Source organism: Parasteatoda tepidariorum, chromosome 9 (genome assembly GCF_982258835.1).
Source record: "Parasteatoda tepidariorum strain Cologne lab strain chromosome 9, Ptep-v5.0, whole genome shotgun sequence".
NCBI lineage: Eukaryota > Metazoa > Arthropoda > Arachnida > Araneae > Theridiidae > Parasteatoda > Parasteatoda tepidariorum.
In genome coordinates, this window is record NC_141763.1 from 39639903 (window position 1) to 39667737 (window position 27835).

Here is a 27835-nt window from a genome sequence, read left to right on the forward strand (position 1 = left end):
AGTTATAATTTTGGTAAAATTAACAATAAAATAATGTTCCATAGCATAAGATCAAATTTAGTAAATGCGGTAATTTCATCATGGTACCTTGGAGCATAGCCATTTAGTCGGTAAAATGTATTTTTTTATTTTTATTTATTTTTTTTTTTTACTAAATGTGTGACATTAAAAACTAAACTAATATTAAAACCAGAATTCTTACTAAGCCGTTGTCACATAAACTGAAAAAATGCTAAATGAATGCTTTAAATACCATATATTTAGATTTTTATTATCAGAATTACGATTTGCTTTACTAGAAAAGTAATTACACTACAATAAGGTAATTTCACCAGAATTATTTTCTCCCCGTACTGACATAAATTCCTGAAATGAAATACTTTGTCAGTTCACGATTCTTCACTGTCAAATTACAGTATAATATTAACAAACACAAATTTAATGTTACTGAAATAATTGAAGATTATAGGCGAGCTCGAGCTGTGTTAAATTCGATTATTAAATATTGTTATCGAACCCGTTACATACAATAAATTACTCTTATATCAGTTTATGATTTTATTTTTACATATCTCGAAAACTTTCACCAATTTTGATTAACTAACAATATGCATGATGCGTGTTTCTCTCTCTTGTTTGCAATTAAGTTGAAGGTTTATTAGTATCTCTCAATATGTACTTTTAAATTGGAATGGTAGTAGTAAACTGTAAAAAGAAATTATACATTTTAACGTCCCGCTTTTTTTTTTCTCTTTTACCGTCTCGAATGCGTCAATATTTTTAAGTTCATTATTTAATTTTAAGTAAAAAAGAATAAAAAATGCTTATGAAACGAAATTTTAATGTCAATAGAAAAAAAATCAAGTTTTTATGAATAATTTAGAATAGATTTTTAAGTTTAAAACTTCACATAAACTTTTCTACGGGTATGAAGGAGTATTAATAAATTATGAACTATAAATTATTTGATTACCCAAGGCAAACTGCAGTTTTGGAGCAACCTTTATGTAATTGAAATAAGCTCAGTCGAGTTGTTACAAATAAGGCTCCTATACTCCAATTCAGGGGCTCTAGTAACAAATGGTGAATTACGTATCCCAGCTGTATTATAAGTTCCAGGATCGATATTGAGTCAGCGAGTTTGTTGCTGAGGAGATTGTGTGTGACACGGATTCCACATGCTATTTGACATCCACAAATCAACGTGTATATTTTTATATGCAACTACTTATTTCTTGCTCTAGTTAATATGATTTCACTCTGAACTTATTTACTGGGATGAATTACACTGGACGTGGGATGAAATGCAATGGAAGTAATATCGCAAAAAAATCTTTTTCGTATATACATAACACATGAGATAATAGCAACCGCCACCACCATATCGACCAAATATTGTGCCTTCGAATTTGTTTATTTAATAATAATAATACGAAGAAGAAAAAAATTATACATTTAAAAAAAATATAAACTCGTTCTGGGTTTTACAGATCAATGAATGACTTTTGAATTCAATCTGGAAAATCGTTAAACTGCGCTACCCTAAAGTGCTCGACTTCGCGCGCAGATCGTTGGGCTACCGAAGCGGGGGTGCTATCCCCTCTGCAGAGGATCAAAATTCGCGATCGCAACACTCGAATACGCCATCTGGGGAGAGACCGGTTTCATGCCTTTAGCCCTTCTCCCTTCCCTCTCCTTCTCTTTTCGGTTGTATAGGAATGTACTACGATAATTTCCCTTTTCTTAATATTTTTCCTTTTTATTTCATAAAAATATTTTTTAAAATTTCTATGATACTTTTCTTCAGAACTATGTTTAATGTAGTTTTCAGTTCCATATAGTTTTTCAAGTTAAAAGATTTTAATCTATGTGAAAATCAAGAGAGAAACTAACGCACTTCCTTCCTCTATGACTTTCCACACGCTAATGGGGAAAGCATGTGAAGTGTTGCCATAGGAAAAGAGTTCTGCTCTACGCCACCTGCAGCCCATCATTTCGATCGCCAATTGTGATGGCATGTCTTCGGATCATCCTCAGGGATGTTTCCCAGACCGTCGCCAATAGCCCATTGTGCAGCTCTAGTGCGACGTAAATGAACTACAACAACAACAACAATCTGGATAAGTTCAGATAACGCCTTGCCAGTAATCGAACTGAAGTAAACATCACCAAAGCACCCCTCTTTATGTAATTAATTTAAAAAAAATGTAAACTGTCATCAAATTGCTTATAATAATATAAAATCCACATTATTTTTCACTATTTTATGATTGTTTGGATCATTTTCATTCATGCGTAATTGGGTATAATATAGCCCACGTCACAGGTTGTGTTGTTCCTACTAAATTTAACCCATGAACGGCATTTTCTGCGAGCCTAACTTCAAGCCACAAATAAACAAACGAAGTGTTCGATCGTTTAAATAGCTGCTCGCCAGATTTTATTGCATTATAAAGAAAAGTTATTGAAAATAAATACAGCTAAATAAACAACAACAACTAAAACAAATAACAACAACTACTAATAACAATAACTAAATAAACAACAACTAAATTCCATTCGTTTAGCATTGCGTCATATGTTGCTCCTACTAAATCGAAGTAGTTGTGTTTTTTTCATATTATACCCAATTGGATCCTTACTCTCTTCGCCATCTTGACCTAAATCCTTTACTATTTATTAACTCCAACTTCAACTTCTATAAAGTATCAACAAACAACAAGACATAATGAAACTTTCTCCATCCTGGTTGATTTTAATGTGAAACTTAATCAATTTCTTCAAGCAATTTTTTTAATTATGATTCTAAGCCTATTCACATCTTCATCCATTTGATCGCTGGTACTATGGTATCTAATATACCTATCGCTGGTACATTCTCTATTGATACAAATGAAGATTCCAAAGATCGCATATTATTTACTCTTCAGGTAGCTGTAAAACAGGTAAGTTCCCCTATTTCGTGCTTCGGAGTGAAGTACAATATTAATACAAGACATTTATTCATGCAATTGCTTATACTATTAGATTTATTGTTTGAATATCGTGTAGATGTTTGAATTTTCTACTGCGCAATCGGAGTTTTTGAGTCAAAATAATTAGCTTGTTTCGAACAAAGTTAATTGAAATCTTGCAATCTAAATTCATAAAGATAATCACTAAATAAATAATGATATTGCATTGAAATTTACTCAATTTAATTGTGATTGTTTAATTTGTAATTAATTGTTAGTAACTATATCGAAAAAAAATCTAAAGAGGAAATATTGTTATAAGAGGTAGTTTTAGGGGAAGAGTTGTTTCGAAAGTTAGGAAGATTAAAAATTTCCGTATCATTATCTGTAATAGCCGGTCAAAAAAAAAAGAGAAAAAAATCACAGATGGGGACAAACTACATGTTTTTTCTTATTAAAGTTTGCAAGTTAGAATTCCTTTTACTTGGTCTGGCTATTGTAGTTGTCGCAACAGATTACCAATAAGAAAATACCTCCTTCAAATTTTATAAGTACGAACGAAACAACAACTTTTAAGGGATATTTCCCTATCGTAATATGTTGTGCCAATTACAATTGCCAAAACACCAAATAGATTTTATAGACTTGAAAATTGAAAAACAAAAAACATGCATAGATGTTTCTTATTGTGGCTACGAGTTATACGTTGGTGTTCTTGTTTGTGATGTTTTTTTTTTCTTTCATGGATTCATGAACCATTGCCCAGAAGAGCTAAGATTTGGTGATTATTCTGCTGCAAATCATGATACCGAAATCTTTCCTATTTAAATTTTATACTTGCAATTATATTTTATTCAATAAGAAAAAATTGAGAAAATAAACGTATCAGAATTCATAATATAGCTTTGTATGCTAAAGTCTTACAAGAATTATTCCATTTTTCACTGTTTCATAGTCCTTAATCATTTGAATATGATGTTATAATTGAATGCACAGTCTCAATTATAGCTTCAAATTCAAATGTCTCAATTATAGCATCAAATTCAAATATAAAAGCTTTTAAGGTATAGGTTGCATACAAATGTTTTGTGTTATGATTTAGATTTACAATTTCTGTCTAATAATTTTATGCTTTAAAATTATTAATTCTTTACAGATACAGCATTATTATAGTTTACAAACTGAAGGTAATGATCTTACAGTTGAGGTTAGAGAAGTTAAGCAGCTTTGTGAAAGTATTGACAAAGCACTTTTTCATGGGTAATAATTTCTTTACAATTTATATTATGTAATTAACCTTTAAGGGAGAGTGTGGTACCTTGGAATTTCAGCAATTTGTATGAACCTAATGGCAACAGTAGCATTTTTTACAGTATTGATTAGTAATATTTTAATTAATTAACCAAAATTAACTTTAACTGTAATAAAGTAATTTAAAAAGAGCAGTTTCTTTTCCCTGACATAAGTACTAAGTAGAGGCTCATTTCTAAAGAGATTTTTAAACATTTAAAACTCTTCAGTTTTAATTTTCTAACTTAATACGATCACTATCTCTTCCAATTAAGAAATATATTTCTTCTTGCATTATGAATATTATACATGTTAAACTATAATTTGTATAAAATTGTACCAATTAAGTGACTGCAAATCATTTAGAAATGACTTAGTATGGAAATGTTTTTAATTTATCATAAGTGAAATATTTGTTGTATGTTTTCATTCTCTAATGAATGAGACTTCTTTTACAAATGTGAACATTTCTCAGTTACAGTAACCATTAACATTGACGAAATACAAGACTATTTTATAGTAGATATAGGGAGAATGTTTTATTGATTCTTGTTATCTGATTCTGTTTTTGTATTATATTTTATTGCATTTTTATTCCATTAATAGGAAATATATTTTAATCTACTTAATATCGACTGAAATAAAATTTAAAGAAAAATTAACACTTTAGCTGGAAGTTATCTAAGGACACCTTTATAAGTTCACTGACTTTTTTTGATTGAGGCTACAATCTCTATAATTAAGTTGGAAACTTTTGTGGCAGTCCTTATATTCTTTGTGCTAACAAAAATTATTATAACAATAAAGAAAAAAAGCTATGTGGATAAACTTATCTCATAAGTTCTTAAACAAAATGTGTATCACTCCCTGTGGCAGAATTTTTTTTTTATTTTTTTTTTTGAGCTATCTGCCACAAAAATCTCTAGCACTATTGTCTTTTTGCAAGATACTTTTAATAATAACAAACATATATGTTACTAATCTAAAATAACAAAAGCATTGTGTTTACAAAAAATTTTTTTATATATTTTTTAATTAAGCATGTAATAATTTTTTATTCTAATATTATGGGTGATATTCTCACATTTTGTTGGTGGGGGGAAGCGCACAAATTTATTCTTTCTTCGCATTTTGTAAATAATCATCACAATAAAAAAAATCATGAAATTCAAAGTAGTAATTGCCGGAAAAAAAACTTGACCAAACCACTCAAATCGGACTTCTTAAATACGCATTTCGTTTCTTTTAGTAAATAATATCCTATAAAAAATATTAGATAAAAAAAAACTATGAAGAAATCAATAGTAATAACTGCCAAAAATTCAATAAAATTATTGCCTTACGTAAATACTCTAATGCATGATCCGAATATTTTATATTGTTTGAAATATATTGGGATATTTTAAATCCATGTGGAAATCAATATCAATTAACTGCCGAAAATACAATCAAAACATTACATCGATTTACGATACTATAGATCAGGGGTGGCCAAGCTCCTACATAGCAGGGTTCGTGATTTTTTTGATTTTTTTAAAAAAAATCAAAAGAATCAGATTTTTTTGATTTAAATCGGATTTTTTTTATTTAAATCAGATTTTTTTGATTTTTATTCAAATACACTGTAGGAACTTTAATTTATGATTAAAAAAAATTATAAATGTTTAATTAAATTAACTTAATATTAAAACTATATTGCAACAATATTTTAGAAGCTCTAACTAAAATAATTTTTCATTATAATACATGGCTTTGAATGCATAGTAACCATTTTGAAACAAATGCATGATTAAAATTTAAAGACTAAATGAAGTAGAGAATTTAAAGAATATTTCAGGGGTCTGTTTGGGTTTTTCTGAGAGGTACCTATTTTGTGAAAATTAAAAATTATATTAAAAAATCAACACAAATATAGTAAAAATATGGATTTATTGTTTCTTACGAGACACAAAAATTAAATTTTAAGAAAAAGTATTTTGTGTGATTATTCTATCATTTTTCCTAAAGTTGAATTTGTAAAGGTACCGGCTTGGACAGACCCCTGTGCTTTAACTATTAAAACAAAGTTTCAGTTAGCAAACCATAACTTTAATTTAAAATTGTGATTTCTTTTTTTTTCTCTTAATTTTTAAAATGACAAAATAAATGTAGCAGACCGTGTTTATAAATGTAGTCATTCATCAAAAAATAAATAAATATTTAACCTATATATTTTTATATTAAAATATTCATTTTTAATTCTATATCAAAATAAATAAGTTAAGCTATAAAAAAAATATTTGAAAATCTATGTATTCATTGGAATTTTTTTTCACAAAATTTCTTTATAGAAAATCAGATAATGTCAAAGATACTGTAAACATATTATGAGAAAAAAATACCAGTTAATAACCCTACTGCATCAAATAGACTTCGAAAGAGTTTGAAAGGGAAGAATGATACTATATTAGGAAGGAAAAAAAAACATCTGAATTCATCAGCCCTTTTTTTTTTCTTTTTCTGTTTTTGGCATATAAGGGTAATTTCTTTTTAATATAACCTCAAGCTTCAGAAATATACATTTTCCACCAATAAAACATGATGTAGATTTTAATTCACGCTTTTTCATTCAAAAGGTAGAATTTTAATTAACATTATTTGTATTATTTTTTGAAAAAAATTCATGTTTATTAATTACTTTCTACAGCTATGCAAGTCTATATTAAGACAGCATTAAATGTTTACTTTAATCTTTTTCAATCTCAAGAATCAAAAGATTTTTAAAAATGTAATTTCAAATGTGTTGGAATTTAACACACACCAAGAAAGTAATTTCGTTAACTAAAATTAATTAATGCAGCAATTTATTTAAATTAAATTTTAATACTGAGAAAAGAAAATAATAAAAGCATCAAAAATTTAAAACACTGTTTTTTAACTTTTAAAATCAATATATAAAGATCAGTTGATTTAAATCAATGATTTTTTTAAAAAAATCATTTGATTTAAATCGTGATTTAAATCAAGCTGATTTAAATCAACAAACCCTGCTACATAGTCGAGCCATTTTTCAAAATTTAAAATTTTCGTGAGCCACAATTAAATATATATTTCAAAGGTATACAAAAAAGGTATAAAAAATTTTTTTTTACATAAATTATATTTATTGAAAACATATAAGTAAAAGTACAAAATATGTGCATTGAATTTGAAATTAAATGCATTTATTTTACTTCTCTTGATAATTCTTTAAAATTTAGTGAATAATTGGTGACAGCACTTCTCAGCAATTCTTTGAGATGCTTGTTGGTTGATACTGATCGGTGTTTGGATTTTACTAATTTTAAAGTGGAATAAAATTATTCACTCGAGTATGTTGCTCCGAATATTCAAATCATTCGACAAGCACCCCTTTTTAATACAGGATACTTCAAATCTGGTACAAATTTCCAAAAGTCAGTAATCGACGTCGACATATATTTTAATTGTAGAGCTTGATCTTCTTGCACCTCAATTAGTTCTAATTCTCCCAATGATTTTTGTGTCATAATTATATTGGAAATGGAGAACTCACCTTAAATTAAACAACGTTGCACTTAGTCTTTCATATCAGTTCTCGGTAATTTAAAAAACATTTTGAAACACATACGGAACGATAATTTTTTTTAAATATAATAGCACAAAAAGGAAAAGAGAATTCTGGTACATTTATCGAGAGCCACAAATAATCATTCAAAGATCCGCATGTGGTTCAGGAGCCGCAGGTTGGCCTCCCTGCTATAGATTTAAATTGAGCCAGTCAAAAAGTGATTATCTAAATGCAGGATTCAAATATTACGTGTAAAATGCTGTAGAAAAGAAATTTAATTTTTTTTAAAAATCGTTTAATCGTTCTACAAGAACTGTGTAACGTTCTACGATATTGTTGCCATGTTGTTGCGATTCTGCCGCAGGGTATAACTAATACTGAAATATTAAAAATAGATGAAATATAAGCTTGTTATGAACTAAAATATAAACTGGGCACAGAAAATAATGAAATGGAAAAATAACAATTAAAGAAACTTGTTTTAACATGCCCCTATACCAAAATGGTAGTCTCATGCTCTGGCATTCCCAACTAAAAACAATTTTCTTTCATTTTGTTAAAAGTTTGTGTTCATTTAATTTAACGATAAGTTGCATTTCTTTTAGCTTAAAATGTTATGACAAAGGATACTGGTGTTTTGTGAAGGAGTTTACTCACAGTTGTACCAGTGACTTTCTGAAAAAGCTAAAAAACGCACAGACTGATGTACAACGTGGTCGAGCATGGCTGAGTTTAGCGCTGAAAGAAGCAACTTTGGAAAGCTATTTTCGCTCCTTCTCACAAAATGGAAAACTATTAAAAAAACACTATAAATCTCTTGCCTTGTTATGTGATGAACAGGTATGTTTACTTAATGCGAAAGCAGCACAAATAGTTTCATATAAACTGACATACTATACTTTTTAACATATTGAAGAATTTTCCTCAGTGTTTATTGTCACTGCATTACATAACCGAAACTGTGTAGTATGTCTGTTTACACAGAAATATTTTATATAAGCTCTTTTAACATAGATAGCTTAATTCATATGTAGCACAAAGTTAACAATTTCTTCACTATGTATATTTACAGTTCAATAATCATACTAATTTTTAAGAAAAAGTTTCTTCCTTAAAGGCATTACAGGCCAAAGCCTATTCCAACTACAGTTTTTGCCATCTGATCCTATCTGTGAAAAGGCTCTTCCAGTTTCCCTTATTTGTTAGCTCTTTTCCAGCAAGTAAAGTCACCTAATTGGTGGTTTTTATTGATTCCTGTTTCCCATGGGTTTAGTAAAAGAGAGCTTTTTTACTGGGTTTGTCCTTTGTATTATCAGATCAAAATAATCCAAGCCATCGTAGCCTTTTATGATTTTGTTTGTACTTTTGGTAAATTTCAAAGTTATACTAAGATTTCCAGCTATTATTCTCTTGGACTGCTCCAAATATTTTTCTTAAAATTTTCCGCTCTAAGGTCAATAATTTTTTTTATATAATATATAATTTTTGTTTTTATAAAATAAATCGAGATTTTTGTGGTCCATAGCATTTATTTGACATAAAGAGTCTGTTTATCTCAATGGTCAAATCATTGTTTGTAGTGATCTGGCTACAAGATATTTGAACTGAGAAAACTCATTGAAAGGTGTAATTTTGCACTGTAAATGACTATGGATTAGGTAAAATTGAAAGTCCCCATGAATTTCGTTTTATCTTCAAAACGAAAAAGTTAAGTGATTCATAATATTATATACTAGCTTTTTCTGATAACCCATTAAACCATCTGTTGAAATATCATTCAATAGAAAACCATTCCTGTTTTTCACAATACTATATCAAATCTTGCTACAGTGGCTGGAAAATTTTAAATCCCCTTCTGTTAGCTAAAATAGTTTTCATGTTGACAATATGTTTTCCTTGTTTTTATCTGACAGAATATTCTCAGTAGATACAAATATGTCACATTCTCTAGAGAAGAATAAGCATAAGAACTGTCTGTGTATGTAGTTAACATACTATTTTGGTTTTTTTTTAGCTGTCTAATATAGTGAGACATCTTCAACTTATAGCCTTCCTCTCACCCTAATTAATAATTATTAATGGTTAATAAATATACTATTTTGTCCTCTTTATCATTTTCTCATTATTTTTAATTTTTAATAGATTTAAAGTCATTCAAATAATTTATAATAAATTTATAAATTGAATAATTAAAATTTTTTGTTGTAATAATAATTTCTAATGAAAACCTTAAGACCATAAATAAAGATGGCACATGTTGCTATCCAGTGAAATATAAACTTCTAAGTGTTAAAGAACGTAAATGGGCTGATGGAAATTATACTTTAAAGTTAGATTTAACTTCTTTGTTAAATAAATTATCAATGTCTTTGAACACTAAGCATATTATTTTAATAATTTGTAGCCATAATTTGGCTCACTAGGAGCGCTTTTTTATGATAAAAAATAATATGCTTTCTTCAAGAAAGTTGGGGATTATGTATATATTAAGATTAAAAGCTTTCTTCAAATATTAATAATAAATTAGAAAATTTGTTATCTAAATTAAAAGAATTGTATAATATTTTAATACCCAGATACAATTTCCATTTTAAGTTAACATATTAGAAATTGTGCATAGTTCCATTACTATGTAGGTATTTTAAACATGCTATGGTTTGATTATTTATAAATTGTAAGCTTATTTTATACTTTCTTTAATAACTCAAATAGAAATATTTTTCTAGTATCTGCGTTAAAAATTAGGTTTAGTAAGGACGTTATTTAGCAGTAGCTACTTCTTACACTGAAAGGATCTCTTCATAAAAAGTATAACAACATAGTTTAAATCTGCTGAACTGTTCCTAAAATGTATATGTGTTGCTGCTTAAAAATTCCAAACTATATCACTGTAAATTATACAATCAATCTAATTTATGAAATAAAGCATATTAAAGAACCATTAACATTATTCTACACATATAAAAGTCCTTGCTGCAATTTTCTAATTATCAGCAATTTTTCTTTTCTATTTCATGGGCTTAAAGATATAATCATTATATCTCCCTCTCTCCATCTGCAATAATTTAGAAAAAGCGGTTTATAAAAAATAAAAAAAAAATTTTTTAATATAAACTTGTTAGTAAACATCCTTTAAATCTGAAAATATTTTTTTTGATATTTTTTGTTCATTATTGTACATAGCTTTATGTAAAATCAAATTACTTAGCATAGATATAGTGTCATCATTTTCTTTTTTACCCTTCCACACTATTTTAGAGAATGCAGCTAATATTGATGTTAATGGCAGGATTGGAGTATGTTCCTATCGACTTAGATGTGGTAAATATTTAATTTATCATTTATATATATATTTTTTTAATTATATAGTATACAATTTGGTTTTATTTTCCATAAAATTTAACTTTAATTTTACAGAAAAAAATAATGTTTGGAAGTGGCCTATCTTTTTTTGATGGGTTTACATCTTTAAGGTCTTATAGTTATCCAAGCTCGCAAGTAAGACTCTTTTATCTTTCAGTATTTTTGTGTTTACACAGTGTTTTCACTACAGCGCGAGAACGCGAGAATCTCGCATATTTTTTTATATTCTCGCATTAAAAAAATGATTACCGCGAGAAATTCGCGCATTCTATAAACCAATTTCAAAATTCGCGAATTTCTCACATTTTGTAAAAAATTTCTCATTTGCGCCATTTAGAATAAAATCCGTTTCACTTTTCTTCCTGGATCTTTTATTATTTTCAACATCTGCCCCGTTATCTAGCTTCCCTATTTACCAGTATTGTTCAGAACCTATAAGAACAACAGAACACCATCCCACGGAACCTCTTTCAGAACGCATTTCTCTGCAATCACGTGTTTACCATTTCCTAATGTAAGATGTTCAAATTTTTTGCTCGTTAATGTAAGATGGACAAATACCTTGTAAAGCCAATATCTTCTACTTCGAAACGGATAAATGAAAATGAAACAAATGTGGATAGAAACGATCAAAACGAAACAAATACGCATTTGAGCAACCTAATGAGAATAGCTGATGAAAAAGTAGATGTAGAACATTTTCCATATGATGATGCAGCAAAAATATTCAATGCTTTAAAAATTAGAAGATGTTAAAAATGCATTATAATTAAAGAAATGATTTTTTTTCGAGTCTCTTGGTGTTTTTTTTTTTTTTTTTTTTTTTTTTTTTTTAATTTTTGAAATCTCACTTAACTTTTTGAAATCTCACCCTGTTTTTGAGAAAGGGTGAGAAATTCTCACCCATTTTTTTTCTGAGATGAAAACACTGGTTTACACAATTACTATACCTTTTAATTTTTGTAAATTCTTATAAATTAGTTATGCACTTTCTTAACACTTCTTCTGTATTTCCTTATGAGTTTTCAGGGATCTGTCTTGGCCACATTTACTACCGTACCTGCCCGAATTCAACTTTAGGAAACACAAAATACTTTTTCTTAGAATTTTATTTTTTATCCCGTAAGAAATGACGAATCCATATTTTTATCATATTTATGTGTTCATTTTTTATATAATTTTTAATTTTCGCAAATTATGTTCAAATTTTCACAAAATAGGTACCTCTCAGAAAAACCTAGACAGTCCCCTGGTTTTGTGTTGTTTAACCATAATATTCTGAAACTGTTTCTACAAAAAAAATGCTTACAATTTTATAAAAATTTTTATTGTTTTTCTCTTTACTTGTGTGTCTTGTTTATTCCTTTTGGCCTGACGAATGAAATTAATTTTTAATCAACAGATCGATAAATCAAAATCAATCTTATTTGGCAGATCTGAAGGAGAAATAATAAACGGAACTGAATGACAGCACTTATGTGAATGTAGATCTAAATAAGAAATAGTACTATAATTTGAATGAAATCTGATATATTTTTTGTCTTAACTTGTGCATTCCACATATTTTTTGTTTTTTTTTTAATATTATCTAATTAATCCAGTTTGCCTTATTTATATTCAATGTGGAATAAACCATTTCTAATTTCAAATTATTCATCGTTAATACACTTGGGTGAGGAATAAATTTGTTAATCAAAATTTAAAAAACAAGATTTAGTGATTTTATTTTTTTAACTTTTGTGATATTTATGCCTTTTATTGAGACTTGGTCTTCTATTGACATTGATTGTTAGTTCATAAAACAAATATAGTACAAAAAAGTTAGGGAATTATGCTTAAGTGATTACGGTACAAATAGTCTCTGTAGAGGTACTAATATTATAAAGTAGTTCTGCATGTAAAACTTTTATTATCAAAATTTCAATTTGAAAATTATAAATTGTAAACAGTGATTTTAATATATCACAATACAAAAAAAAAATTCAAAAATAACTTATTATGATATAAAACTTGGAATGTTATTTAATGCAATTAAAAAAAAAACATGCTTTACTTTAATATTAAATATAAACATGTTTGTTATTTAGATGAAAAAGTAAATCAGGTGTTTAAATAAATTATTTAAAATATATCTGAACTGAATAAATATATTAGCACCGAAATTTTTAATTCAAAAAATTACATTTAATACCTTACTAAAAAACTTATTTTGTTTTTAATTTGGTTCACTTAGAGTCATAATTAAAACTGATTATTATAATTAAGGATTCAATTATTTTTTGTCATAATTTGAATGTTTATTTATTTAAGTAATTTCTAAAATTATTGCCATATTTCAGTTTTTTTATAGAGCCATCATTTCAGTAAAAGACAAGTATCACAATATTCAGTTTTATTTGTCTTTTAGTTAATATTATTGTCTTTAAGTTAATATTGCTGGATTAAAGATACTATGTTTTTTTTTAAAACTAATTTTGCTCTTACATAGTATGGATAGGGATATTAATGAGACCTTCATTATAAAACAGCTATTACATTAAAATTATTTATCATTAACATAATTTTCATTATTTCTGAAATTGTTGACATATTTCAATTTTTTTGATAAAACTAAGCATTTTAGCAAAAAACAAGCATCACAATATTCAATTTCATTTGTCTTTAGGATAATATTGGATGAATAAAGATACTATGTTTTTTAATTAATTTTGCACATATGTTGTATGGATAGGAATATTAATGAGGCAGCTATTATAAAACATTCTAACATGTTTTATAATAGTGCTATTACATTCGAAAGAAAAACAATTGTGCTAGTGTTCCTTAGTTTTCTAAAATGTTTGGAATGATTATAGGAGTCACTCCCACCAGCCAAAACTATTACAGTGCTGGATTCGAACCTTCTACCCTGTGATAATGCTGCAGAAGTCACAAGTGATTTTATTGGTGCAGACAAATCCCCTTCCAGTGATCATGAATTCAGCTCCTCATCTGAATTGCACATATTAAGTTTGAATGAAAGTGATTGCACTAAAAGCATTACAACTCCATCTGAAGAATTTGAAATGATTTCTCATTACGTCAATTTAGAAACAAAAAGTGAGACAAAGGAAAGTGAGGAACTTGAAGTAGTGAGGACAAAAGTTGTGAGAAGAGTGAAAAAAACAAAACTTGATTCTCCTATGTGTCCTGATTTGTCAACCTCTGAATCTAAAATCCAATCTTCTGGTGATTCAAGTTCCTCTCTTGAAAACCGTTTAAGTAAAGCTACCATGGACTCGGGTTTATGCTTAGAGACGCCCTGCTCATCTGAAAACGATTTTTCAGATGACACAAAGAGCTTGGATAATCATCAAATGTCTTTCCACATTGAGGAGTTGCAGCAGGACATAAATGTAACTTTTTCAACACCCAAGAAGTCAAGCGTACCAGATTTGCCTTGTGCAATTTCTTCAGATTGCAAAAACTCAGAAGAAAGAGGTGTACCAGAAGGTCAGGAAGATCCAGTTGATGCAGGATGCAACTTTGATAATTCGCCAAATCGATTGCCGTTACAGCTTGGTGACGATGGTAATGATAGCAATGAAGAACTTGAAGAAGAGGAGGAGGAAGAAATATCAATTTATGATATGCATAAAACATCACCCATTAAACATTGTGATTCATTATCCTTTGAATTGGAAAATGCTGACAAGATGTCACTTCATAAGGCTGGAATGCATCCAGATGCCCACTTTGAAACTTCTAATGGTGTCGATATTGTTCAAGAAGAGATGGCAAAAATAGCATTAGAAGCTCCGGAACCTTTGAATTTGAAGTATGTATGGTTTATGTTTACAGTTGCTTATATGTAATTTATTTTCTTAAATTTTATAAATATTAATTAATTATCATAAAATTTTTAATTAAGCACTCCCCAAATAAGAAACTGGATTTGCAGACTTGTAGAAAAGCAATAATTATTTGAAATCAAGTTGAAATGTGTGTACATTCAAATTTTAACAAAAAGTTTTTAAATTCGTGTGTTAAAAAAGACATTTTATTTCAAAAGCTGATTTGAATTAAAGCTTAAAATAGAGAAGTAGATCTTTTATCCTACTTTCTCATTGATGATGTGTTATAAAATTTGAATTACATATTCAAAAATTTATCTGGCATAATATTTTGCTCTGATTTATATGTTATCACCTGTATTCTGATTATTATTCCTTTTCTGTTTATCATACATCTAAAAACATTAAACTTCAATTTAGTTTTCCATAATCGAGTATTTCAAAATATGCTTTCTATGCATATTTTGAATACCTCTATAAAGTTAAATTATAATGCATGAGTATTAATGGTTGGAGTATTTTTATTTATTTAAGGAAAGAATTGTGATCCTATTTAAATTGTTTTGTCGCTTATGTGATTTGTATAGACTATGTTGCAAGTTCATGTCTGGAATGTTCAAATAGATTTTTTTTTTAAATACTAAATTTTTTATTTAGAAAAGTTAAATATATGTTTTTTTAATTTTATTAATTATATTTTTTTCTCAAGTTGACATTTACGAGTAATATTTCAACTCAATTAAGTTTTACATTTATTAATTGTTAATTTTTGTTCTTTGAAATGGCTAATGGCATCTTGGCTTATATGTCTTTTTAAAAAACGGAGTGATAATTATTAACTTAAATTTATTTTTAAGCCTACTCCCTACCCCTAAATAAAGAAAGTAATTTTCTTTTCACGTCTTTTTGAAAGAAAAAGCAACATGCTTTTCTATAATAGGTCTAAATTATTAATCTAATTCAATATTTATCAATTTTATTTGTTTTTATGCTATTTATTTTAAATTTCATTTTATTACTTTATGTTTAAAATATAATCAATAAGAATATAATATTCCTTTTTTTTTCCTCCCTCTGTTTTTCTTTTTTTGGATGCAGGGATTCCAAATCTGTACAGTGAGTATTAAATAGTTGTGGATAAAAAATTCTGTTTACAAATAGCTAGAATTAGATTAGATATAATAATAAAAATCTGCTAACCTTTTTTTTTTCCTTTTCTTTTTCCATATGACACAGTTATTGCAAGTTTATAGTAGATGTAATACAGTAATTTGCATGACAATTCAAACGCTTTTTGTGTCATTTCTTATTAAAACTTCCTAAAATTGTAACTAAAATTTTTTCCCCATTCTTTTCAGCGTAACAAACAATATTCTTCTCTACTTCTTAGTTGAAGTATTTGAAAATGAAGAAGAAGAATTTTATAAGGTATTTGTATTTTTAAAATTCAGTTATAACAGTAAATTTTATTATTATTTTTGTAACTATGTTGTTGTTGTTTTTTTAAATCTTTGTATGTTTTATTATAGCTTTATCCTGGATACTCAAATTTTACTGAAGGTTTCTCACAGAGAATTTACTTCCTACTATCAAATAAGAGTGCTTACTTCATCCAGCCTGGTAATGATGTACAAAAATTCTTTAAGTGTAGTAGTCTTAGGTATTGCGATATTAACTACATTAATGTAAGTATTCTTTTTAAAAAAATATTTTTAATTCAATCAAAATTCTGTGATTCCATTCTTTTATAAATATTTCATTATTATTAGGTTGATTTGAATTATCAAGGCTTTAAGTTAATATCAAGAGATAAGGAAGCTTTTCCGTTGCACACAGCTGATGCTGAGTTAACCAGGTAGATATTATGTAATTTTTTTTGTGTAAGTTTAATAATATTTTAAGATTGATGCAAATTTATTTATATTGTCAATTTTTAAACATATTAGTCACATTTTTTAGTTTAAAAACTTAACTTAACTTAAACATTCCTTAAATTTAATTGTTTATATATATAAGCTGACGATAAAGGGACTGTAACACATGATCCGTCAACCACTAAGGATATTTAAGGTTACCACTGTGGTCAATGCGAGCCAGGTGCAGAATTTGTATAGACCAGCCATTGCTGGTATTCGAACCCTCTATCCCCTGAGTCACCACAGCTCTTAAATTTCTTGTTTTGCTAATGTTAATTATTATTATTATTTTTCTATTTTTATATTTGAAATTTTGGGCAGAACCAATGCTTTCATTTCGCGTTGTAAAAATTCATCTGCTGCTAAAAATACTATCATTTAATAAGGTGGTATCAATTTAATAGCACAAAGTAGTCAAAGCATTGCTGAACAAAAAGTTATGATATCTTTCAAATTGAAGTTCTATTAAATATAGGTATAGTATATTAGACACCATAGTATATTAGACACCATTTAAAGGAAAACTGCAGCTATAGTATATATCCGAAAGTATTAAAAATACCAAATGAAGTATACGAAAAAAATTAATTTATTAATATGGAGGTACCTAAAATTCATCAGGATTAACTATTTCAGTAAAGAATGAAAAATGTATCAGTGTTATACTATTTACGCCCGGTGGCTGAGTGGTAGTGCCTCACGCTCCCGTGCCACAGGTCCTTTGTTCGATCCTCAGGCAGGGCAAGGTTGACTCAGTCTTTCATCCCTTCAGTGGGCAATAAATGAGTATCAAGCATGCTTGGGAGCTAAACACTGGGGGTTCCGCATTGGGATGACCACCTGCCCGGAATATGTGCTCCTGCACCCCAGAGCCCAAGGTCAAGAAAACTGAGATGGGCACAGTAGGTCTTGGCCCTCTATGGGCTGTCGTGCCACTGTGTTTAGTTTTTTTAGTCAAGTTATGCTATTTAACATTTAATATACTAAGTAACAAGATGATGCATATTGCCAAGTGAGTGTCACTTCCCCCCCAAAATGCTGTCATGATATAAGAACGTGCTATCAAATTTGGTGCAAGTGTAAATGATAATGAAAAACAAACTTCTATAATTTCATTCTTCAGAAGCATACATTTGTATTTTTACATTATTCAGGGTTCCCATGGGTCAGGGAGAACAGGGAAAACCTGGAGTTGTCAGGGAATTTTATTTTAATTTCAAAAATCAAGGAATAGTCAGGTAAAGTTAAAATTTTTTTACAAAAACCTGGAAAATTCCTATATCATACCTGGAAAATAACCAGTCTTAAAATTGCCAGTAATAGTAATCAGTTATTGAGATTTTGTATAAATAATTCTTACATCTATTACAATTATTTGTTATAAAATTTCACATTTGTTATAAAATTTCACATAACAAATAAAAGAATTAGAGTTTTCTGATGAAAATATGGTCTCAATTTTCATTGAAATTTACCTGGTATACCTGGAAAAGTCAGGGAATTATTTTTGCAAATTGACCCTGCAAATTAACCCTGTTATTTTTTTAGTATGAGTAATTTCAATATATTATTAAAGTAGGCCTTTGTTTTCTTTTATATTAAATTAAATATTAATGTTTTTGTTGTTTACTTGTTATACATATTATATATCTATATCTATAATTTTTTATTATCGTTTAATCAAAACTTGTTTTTTCTATGGAATATTCCTTTATGATGAAGCAACTTCCTAAATTCCTGGTTAAATAAGAGTCTATTGTAAAGTGATGATGAAAATTTTTTTTTAAATATCTAAATGTCATATTACTTTTTCTAGGGATATACTTTCCAACTTAGAATTAGGAATCCGAAAGTTTATTCCTAAGTTACCTCTTCCATCAGTTTACACCAATGCAGAAATCCAGACTTACCTTTTGTCCAAGTTTTTAGCCTCTCAACTAGACTGTGATGTAAGAAATGATTTGCATTAATTGTTTGTTAATTCATTTTTCAAATATCACTATTAAATTGTTCAAAACCAAAACAATTCTGTTTTTACTCACTCTTTGTTATTTGATTTTTTGACATTTATTTCAAATACACCATTAAAGTTGCCACAATGCTGTTTGAAACACCACAATGAAGTTGTCAGAATTGAAATAAATATGTTTCCATTCAATATTTGCTATTTTAATGTTATATCATTTATTTCGAGCACTGCAATTAAATTGGTTTAAGAGAAATTGGTATTATTAGTTAGTCTAAGCTTTGAATCCTACTTTTCTATTGTGTATTTGATTGTATTACAAACTATTGACAGATGGCCGTTGGCTTTCAGTTGTTTGTGTACCAGATTGAACACAAGGTTTTAAAAGATTGCTTACAGTCAACTTTTTTTTTAGTTGCAAAATGCATTTTGGAATTTCAACCAATAATTCAATTTCATAATAAATAAAATTAATGAAGTTTTAAACAACATCCTTATTTTTTATAAGTTGAGATATTTTGTAAATAAAATGACTGAAAATGTGCATTATACATGTCATTATTTTAGCAAATACGCAGTCTTTTTTTAAATTTATTTATGAAAAAATTGCGTTTAATTCGAAAATTAGTTTTTAAAAATGATCTTGCATTTTATATTGATCTTTTTTCAATGTTTGTCTATTATGGATGGATGGATGTTATAGGCTTTTCTATTTTTAAATTTACCAATTATGACATAAGTTGTTCTGAATGTTATTAATGAAAAGAAATATGAAATATAAACCCCGCAGAAAATAAATAAAAGAAAATAAAACAAATATTTAAAATATATACCCTTATTTAAAATATTATTTTTAAAAAAAACGTTTTATAGTAAGTTTTTTTAAAAAATTACAATAAAACTATAGAGATTTAAACCTTTGCAATAAAGATAAACTTAAAAGTAGGTATCAATTTCTTCATTTTAATTGATTTTTGAATAATGTCTTGATATGAAAAGTACTAAATTAAAATTATAGCTGGAAAAAAATAGTGACCATTAGTTCTTTTGTGAAATGAAATAAATTTTAATTTTATTTACTGAAACAAATTTATTGCTCTAAACATCCGTACTAATTTGCATTCACTACAGAAATTTCATTTACAGAATTTTTGTGTTTTTTATTCTTGGATTAAATGTAGTTTTTTAAAACAATTAATATAGTACACAATTTTGATTAATAATTATGAATTCCAATTTAATATTGCTGTGTTCAAATTTCTTCTAAATGTGAAAATCTTGTCTTTAAACTTAATGCAGAACCAATGCTTTAATTATGCAGTTATTTTTTAAGTAGAAGTTTGGAATTTAATTGTCTTAATTAGTTTATTATCCCTTTTATTATTGAGTTGGAAATAAAAATAAATATTTTTTCTTTCTAATGATAACTTTTGTTTATAATTGTATATTAATAATTTGTAATTTTATTTATATCTTGTTTAATTTTATCATAGCTTTCAAAGATAGTCATACATCATTATGTGCTTGCAAGATGGGAAGATTATACTTCATCAAGTGTAACTCCTTCAGGTCCTATTTATCAAGACTACCTAATGTATAGGCATAAATTTGTGAAAGAAAATAAAGCAACTTCCTGGAAGCCAGCATTCTTTCTTTTGAAGTAAGTAAATTGATGTTAAAAATTTAACAAATTATTTAAAAAAATACTTCATGCATTTTATACTTTAATTTATGTGAAATTATTTTGTTATGATTTTTTTTTTAAATGAGAGTTATTTTTACTTTTATTAAAGGAAACTTGACAAATTCATTATGAGTCTTCTAATTTTTATATTATGAATATTATTTTACTAACATCTTACGATATATATGCGTTTTTTTTTTTTTTCAAACTATTTTAAACTTTTTCATGATTTTAGAAATTATTCAAGATTATTAGTAATAGAGGAAATGAGATCCGTTGAGTATTTAAATCATGTAAATAATTAAAGTAAACTGCTATTAATCTTTGATTTAGACCTAATTACACAATAATGTTAATTCTGTATATACTTTTGATTGTTCAAGCTTTTTACTAACATCTTTTATTATTTAGTGGCAGTTATTTATAATCTTTTTCTTAGTTTTAATGCATCTATTAATTTTGTAGGGGTGGTGTTTTGTATTGTATGGAAACAGAGAAAAGTAAACCTTTGTTCTTTATTCAAATGTGGTAAGTAGATTTTTATGTAACAACAATATTCTAATAAATATCTTCTAATGGTATAAATGTTCTTTCTTTTAAACTCTGCAAATTTTGTTATGACTGCAAACAGATTTATTTTTTTTAATTATTTATGTTATAAAATATTTTTTAAAGTGTTAATCTTCATAAAATTTATTTTATTTATTTATAAATTTTATTCATATATTTTTATTTATACATTACATTATTTTTGTTTAGATATTTATTTTTGCTTTTGTTAAGATATTTGACTGGGTGATCATAAATAAGCTTTATTGATTTCATTGTTGTATTCATTAGTGTAGGAGTTTAAGGTGTGTTCTACAGGTAAACTAGTAGGCCGCTAATATTATTGCAGATGACAATTAGTAGTGTGAATTTCATGGATGATGAACTTGTTAACCATTAAGTTAATTTTTACTTGATCACATTTAATTATTTATTTTTTATTAAATCTTTCAATCTTCTTAAACTGTTAACTAAACTATTGTTTAATGAAATTTAGTTGTTTATTTTTTATTAATTCCTTTAGTGTTCTTAAACTACTAACTAAACTATTGCAAATTAACTAACCTAAAGCAATTGCTTAATCACATTTAATTTTTTATTAATTCCTTTAGTGTTCTTAAACTGTTAATGAAACTATTGCGAATCAACTAACTTAAAACTATTGCTTAATCACATTTAATTGTTTAATTTTTATTAATTCTTTTAATGTTCTTAAACTGTTAACTAAACTATTACACATTGACTTACTTAAAACTATTGCGTAATCACATTTAATTGTTTAGTTTTCTTTATTGTAAAAAATTTCATGAAATTTATTTTATTTGTCGGAACTTTACATTTTACATTTAACTATTATTTATATCATATTTGTTTATTTTTTATAAATTCTTGCAGTGCACCCCATTGTCGAGGATGTCGCAGAATTCATTTGTTAAATCGTCCTCATGCATTTGAAATCATACGTTCCAATTCTGATTCTCTCCAGTTGGCAGCATCAGATACCCTCGAAGCTTCTAAATGGCTGCAGTTTTTCCTTGAAAGTGTTTCTTTGGCTGGACATGTAGGCAAATTTAATATTCGTAGGAGACTATATGTTTCAATTATAAGAGTTTATTAGTTAAAGTCTTTAAATGTTACTTGCATGTTTGATTATATATTGTTCTTTTTTTGAAATACATTATATTTATTATATATATGCTGCAGTTTTTCCTTGAAAGCGTTTCTTTGGTTGGACATGTAAGCAAATTTTATTTTCCTAGGAAACTTTAAGTGTTTAAATTATAAGAGTTTATTATCATATTTAATTTTGTATTATTCATTTAAGATATTTTTAAAACTTAATTCGAATATGTAATTATTAATAATAGTAACACTCTAATTGGTTAATTAACTGCACTCTAATTTTCTTATGACTGGTCACATTAAGAGGAAAAATGAATTTATCTAAAATGGTCAAAAAGTTTGTACTTTAGTACTGTCTAACAGTATTTAGTACTGCATAATAGGTATGTACTTTAGATGAAAAATGAATTTATCTAAAATGGTCAAAAAGTTTGTACTTTAGTACTGCCTAACTGTATTTAGTACTGCATTATAGGTATATACTTTAGATAAACTTATTAATTTAGATACACTTATTAACTAAATTTAGATAAACTTATTAATACCCTTGTATATTAATAAGTTTATCTAAATTTAGTTTTGTAAATCATGTATAATTTTAAATAATTTTTATATTAATTTCTATTCCATTTTCTCAGAATACATTCTCTCTAATAAAAGTTAAAGGAAATTATTACCTATTATGTTTGCTTTAATGATTTTTATATATAAAAAATAGTTCTTACTTAAAAATTGACCCTTGTACATTAATTAGTTTATATAAATCTTATTTTGTAAATCATGTATAATTTTAAATAATTTTTAATTTGATTTCTATTCCATTTTCTTAGGAGGCATTCTCTTTTATAATAGTTTTCTCTTTCCTATTATGTTACCTATTACCAATTAATGATTTTTATATATTTAGAGTCTCTCATATTGTATCTGATAATCTAACTCCATTGATTTGGCAATACTTGTTTCTGAAATTTAATATTCACTTGATTTGCAGTAGTCAAATTTAAACAAGCATTATTATTAGCAATAAATTCATAACATTTTCTTCATAAATTTTGAATGTTAATGAAGCATAGTTACCCTTACTATTCCAAAGAATTTGTCTTGAAGACAAAACACACTTAGAAATAATTATTATGAAATTATTATTCATTATCCGTTTGTTGTTTAAATATTCATTTCATACTATTATTTATGATATACCAATCAATGTTTTTAAAATAATGTTTTTTAAATTTTAGTTTATTGATGCTGATAGAAATATCCAAAGACCTGCCTGTATTATCCTGGTGAATGATAAAATAGTTATTACCGTAGAAAATACTCGCAAAGGCAACTTTAATCTTCTTGCAAAAGGAAATATCTGTGATTTAGTAACAGTATTTATTGATCATGTTACTCCTAATTTTATCATGCTGGTAAGTATTATTACTGTTGTTCACAATTTAGCATCGGAACTCAGTTAATTCTTACATTATATTTGCTTATTGCAAATTTTATTAGAAATATGTATGCTGTTCTTATTAATATGCTTTTAAATATCTATAAACCAAATTATTTTAAATTAATAATAATACAAATAAATACAACGTGCAGCCAAACTGTCTCACAGCCCTTAATAGCCTTCAGAAAAATAACATTTTCCTCCTGCATAGTATCTTATTTTATTATTAACCGACGTTGAACAGCTGACTTAATTCAAGTTAACGACTATCGATGTTCAACTCCGTAGACTTGTAATTTTGAACCCAACCCAGGAGACCAGAAAATTCTTTACGTTAGCATTAGGACAAACTAGCCTTTGCGGAGTACTTTTTGATGGAATAATTAAATTGCCAAAAATATAAATTAAATTGCCCATTGGAAACTAATATTCATTATTCTATAAGTTATGTGGTTAATAAGTTTTGTATATTGTGATCCTAGGAGAATTTATGAATCATAAATTTGATTGCTAACTAGTTAGTAAATTTCTTAACTATATATTTGTTTCTAAGCATATTAGTTTAGAGTAAATAAATAATTATATATTAGTTTTAATTATTATAAATAAATTATAAAACATAGAAATTTTGTTAAAAACTTAAGATAATATGTTGGTACTTTAATATACATATTTATTTATAGTTATTGAGGTGTAATAAGCTTTTTAAGTCGAATTTTTCTGTGTGCATCCCCTCTTCAGGTAAATAAAGAATTGCGACACTTTAGAAAGCATTTTACTTTCCTTATCCATTTTACAAAGATTAAGGTATCAAAGTTATACTTTACTTTAGATAATTTTGATTATTAAAATTTTATGGTGTTGTTACATTCATATATTTTTTTTTATATGAAGCCATTCTTTAATTGAGCAATAAATGTAATTATTCTCCAGGAATTTGAGATTGCTGAAGCGAGTAAAAGTTGCGGTGAATGGCTTATCTATTTTGAATCTTTGGAAGAGAAAGATACATTTTTGGACGTAATCAATCAAATATGGTCTGATTTACGCCAAGTAAGTTGAACTACTTTTCCTGTTGTTTTTTAAGTAATTATAAATTTCAATAAATTTGAATTATTTAATAATGAAAATTAATTAAATTATTATGTATTTCAAGTTATTTTTACTTCTTCTGCATAATACTTTTATTCATAATTTTAGCATAGTGTTATATTTTATTTGAGTCTATTATGCATTTTTTTTTCACTTAAGATATCTTTCCTAGCTTTAAAACTTTTAAAAGAACACATAATATAAAAAATTTTACCTGTTAAAGGTTAACATTTCCCTAATTAATAGAAAATCAATTTTTTGTACACTTTACAGAGTTTAGTAATAAATAAGGAATATAAATTTCCAAAAAATTATAGTTGAAGTAGAGTATATGGAACTCTGCCGAGTCCACACTACTTAGATAATTGTGGGAAAAAATTTCCCCTAAACATGTAAAGAATATGCTTTACTAGAAAGTTTAGCCCCTTTTAGCAATCCCTACAATTCCTTTGCAGTCATATTTTTTACAATAAACAGATTGTTGTATCAAAATTTGTTAAATTAAAAGACCTTAAGCTTTTTATTGATTTATTTTCACAAATTTAGTTGCTGATTCTATTGGGATAAAAATGTAAACTTTATCATTTTACTTCTTTACGTTTTGGTTATTGTAAAATCTCACTAAATATTTTTTTCAAATGAATTATTCAGCTTTAGTCAAAAAAGTTAAGTCTCAATATTGAATTAATTTAAAAATTCAAGGATTTAATTTAAAATTCAAGGATTTAATTGCTTATTTTGACTGAATACAGTTTTACATGAAATTTACAGTAAAAGTAAGCATAACTTGTGTACAATTTAATAATTATAAAACAGCAACTTAAACAAATGTATCACAATAAGATAATATTATAAGATTACTTTAAAATACTAAAGAAACAATACCTTTAAGATATTTAGTTTTGAATAGTTATCAAAGTGTTAAGTCTTTTGGCTCTTAATAATAATCAAAATAAAAAGGTTATATTAACAGATAATAATATTAAGAAGGGATGATAAATAAATATTACTGGTAAAGTCTAGAAAATTAGGAATAAATAAATTAACATATAAATGCCATTTTACTTTTTCTTATTTTATGCTATTGTCAATCAAAGATATTGTAAACTTTTTTATTATTAAGAATTAAATTATATCATGTGATTTTTCTGTTCAATAAAATATAAAATGTTAAGATGACAATTATCTTTTTAAAGATGATAGATACATATTTTTTAATGGATTTTTTTAGCTAAAACAATTATTTATGAAGAAAAACATTGAAAATGTTCTGAATATTTCTTTTTCTCTTAACTTTTTTTTAATTCAAACTACTTAATCTTTTTTTTAATGTAAAAAAGATGTGATTAAAACTAGTTGTTTTTTATTGAATGACATGAAGCAAAATGATAAGCCATATTTTCAAATAGTGTAAGAGATTTTTTAAATAAAAAAGCACTTCAATTTTCATATGGCGGCTTAAATTCTGTATTGTGCCGCTATCAAATCGAGATTCTGGAAATTTGCAAAGTACATGTAAAGATTTGTAACAGCATGCCAACTTAGTGATTGGAAGTGAACTTTGTTAAATGCTGGTTATCAAAAAGATACAAGAATAGTTATCAAACTAGAAATATGATACTTCATAATAATTGAGAACATATGGTTTTTTAAAATATTGACTGTAGGGCAATTAAAAGAGAGGTTTGCTAAGTAAAGTGCTTAGGATTGATAGTTATAATGAAAATTCAGATTGGTCACCTAAAACATTCTTCTATAAATCATCTTAAATATAAATAAATATTTTGTTTTATTAATTTTTCTTAATTTGTTAACAAAATGTACTTGCTTCAGCAGTATATGTTTTGAAGGTCCGATGACACTGGGAAGATTTGCCTAGCCATCGTGCAAGAACGACTTGCAAAATTTTTAAACGCTCCAGTTGTACAGTTGGTGAAAATGTTGCTCACATTGATGATTAAGAGCTGGGGATCATGAATTTGATCATTCCATTGATCAAATAAACAAAGATGATTGTGCTCCGGAAAAATCCGGATTTTTCGCTGACCGCGATCCGGAAGTTTCCGGAAATCCAAGGTCCAGAAGTTTCAAAAATCACTGATCACATTTATATATAAAAATTCTTGTATATTTTATTTAAAAATATTAGAACTAGAATTTATGCTTGACATCTCTTTCATTTGTAAATATTTTTTCTGGTAGAATAATAAATGTGATCACAAATAAAAGTAAACATAATTATTCATTTAAACTATTCTGGAAAATATGAATGATTTAAATTTATTAAGACATTAATTTTTTGAAATGCATCGTTAATGATTTTACTCAAGAAATTTTCATGATTTGAGTTAGGCTCACAATCACTCCTGAATAAATGCAATGTATACGCAACAAGATCTACATTGAATCTGTCATGATTGAAAGTCCTCTCCTTGGTTGTGGTGTGCAAGTTTGGAGGGAGAGGTACCAGTTCAGGTGTTATCCGCATCATTTGACTGTGGTCAAAATAATGTGGCATTGAAAGATAGAGCCCTGAAAAATCGAATTAGTACTTGGTAATGGTTGAGTGATGCATGATGTAAGAAAAGAATAAACACTCGACTGTTGTGATTTTTACAGTACCTAATTAGAGACATGTACCCCTTAGAAAAAGTATGCCTTATAACACAAGTCCTTTAAATGAATTGGGTTTTAATCTTCTCGAATGTATAAATCTTAATTTTAATATCAAACTTTTATAGCTTCTTTTTCATTTGCTTACAGGTCCCTCTCAGTATTGAACCCCTTAAAGACTTATATTTATTGAAACGATATCGCTTAGTAGCAGAGGAGTTGAGCATTGAAAAGTTAGCACTTCAAGACTTTTGTGCAGATGAGCAGTAGAAAAGCCTTCTTAGATAACTTGCTAGCATAATCAATTAACCAAAGATCGTGTGATACGTTCAAGCTTCAAAACACTTTTTCGGTGCACTCATCTACGAGCGCTTCATTCATCAATCTCAGTAGGGATTTATAGGCATTATTCAAAGTTTATTTATACCTATCTATTGCATGGGA

At 27.0% G+C, this 27835-nt stretch overlaps 1 protein-coding gene across 1 annotated transcript; it reads left to right on the top strand.

Moving 5' to 3' along the window:
* Positions 1 to 2372: 2372 nt before the first annotated feature.
* LOC107436124 (pleckstrin homology domain-containing protein pruning defect 1) lies at positions 2373 to 27835 on the top strand. The gene is made up of 16 exons (XM_071187115.2): positions 2373 to 2945; positions 4111 to 4214; positions 8418 to 8652; positions 11071 to 11133; positions 11230 to 11310; positions 14031 to 14992; positions 16367 to 16436; positions 16538 to 16693; positions 16778 to 16863; positions 18741 to 18873; positions 20384 to 20550; positions 21040 to 21102; positions 22018 to 22183; positions 23484 to 23660; positions 24620 to 24739; positions 27542 to 27835. Exons 1-16 carry the CDS (start codon positions 2847 to 2849, stop codon positions 27659 to 27661), a joined length of 2802 nt encoding a protein of 933 aa, XP_071043216.2. The 5' UTR covers positions 2373 to 2846; the 3' UTR covers positions 27662 to 27835.

What these genes read in the sequence shown, in the direction of transcription:
- LOC107436124 (XM_071187115.2), top strand. Translation starts at nt 2,847, where the DNA reads ATGGTATCTAATATACCTATCGCTGGTACATTCTCTATTGATACAAAT. An exon ending in AAGAAGAAGAATTTTATAAG is followed by an intron (nt 16,437 to 16,537) that starts GTATTTGTATTT and finishes GTTTTATTATAG; the next exon opens with CTTTATCCTGGATACTCAAA. An exon ending in TTGTTCTTTATTCAAATGTG is followed by an intron (nt 21,103 to 22,017) that starts GTAAGTAGATTT and finishes AAATTCTTGCAG; the next exon opens with TGCACCCCATTGTCGAGGAT.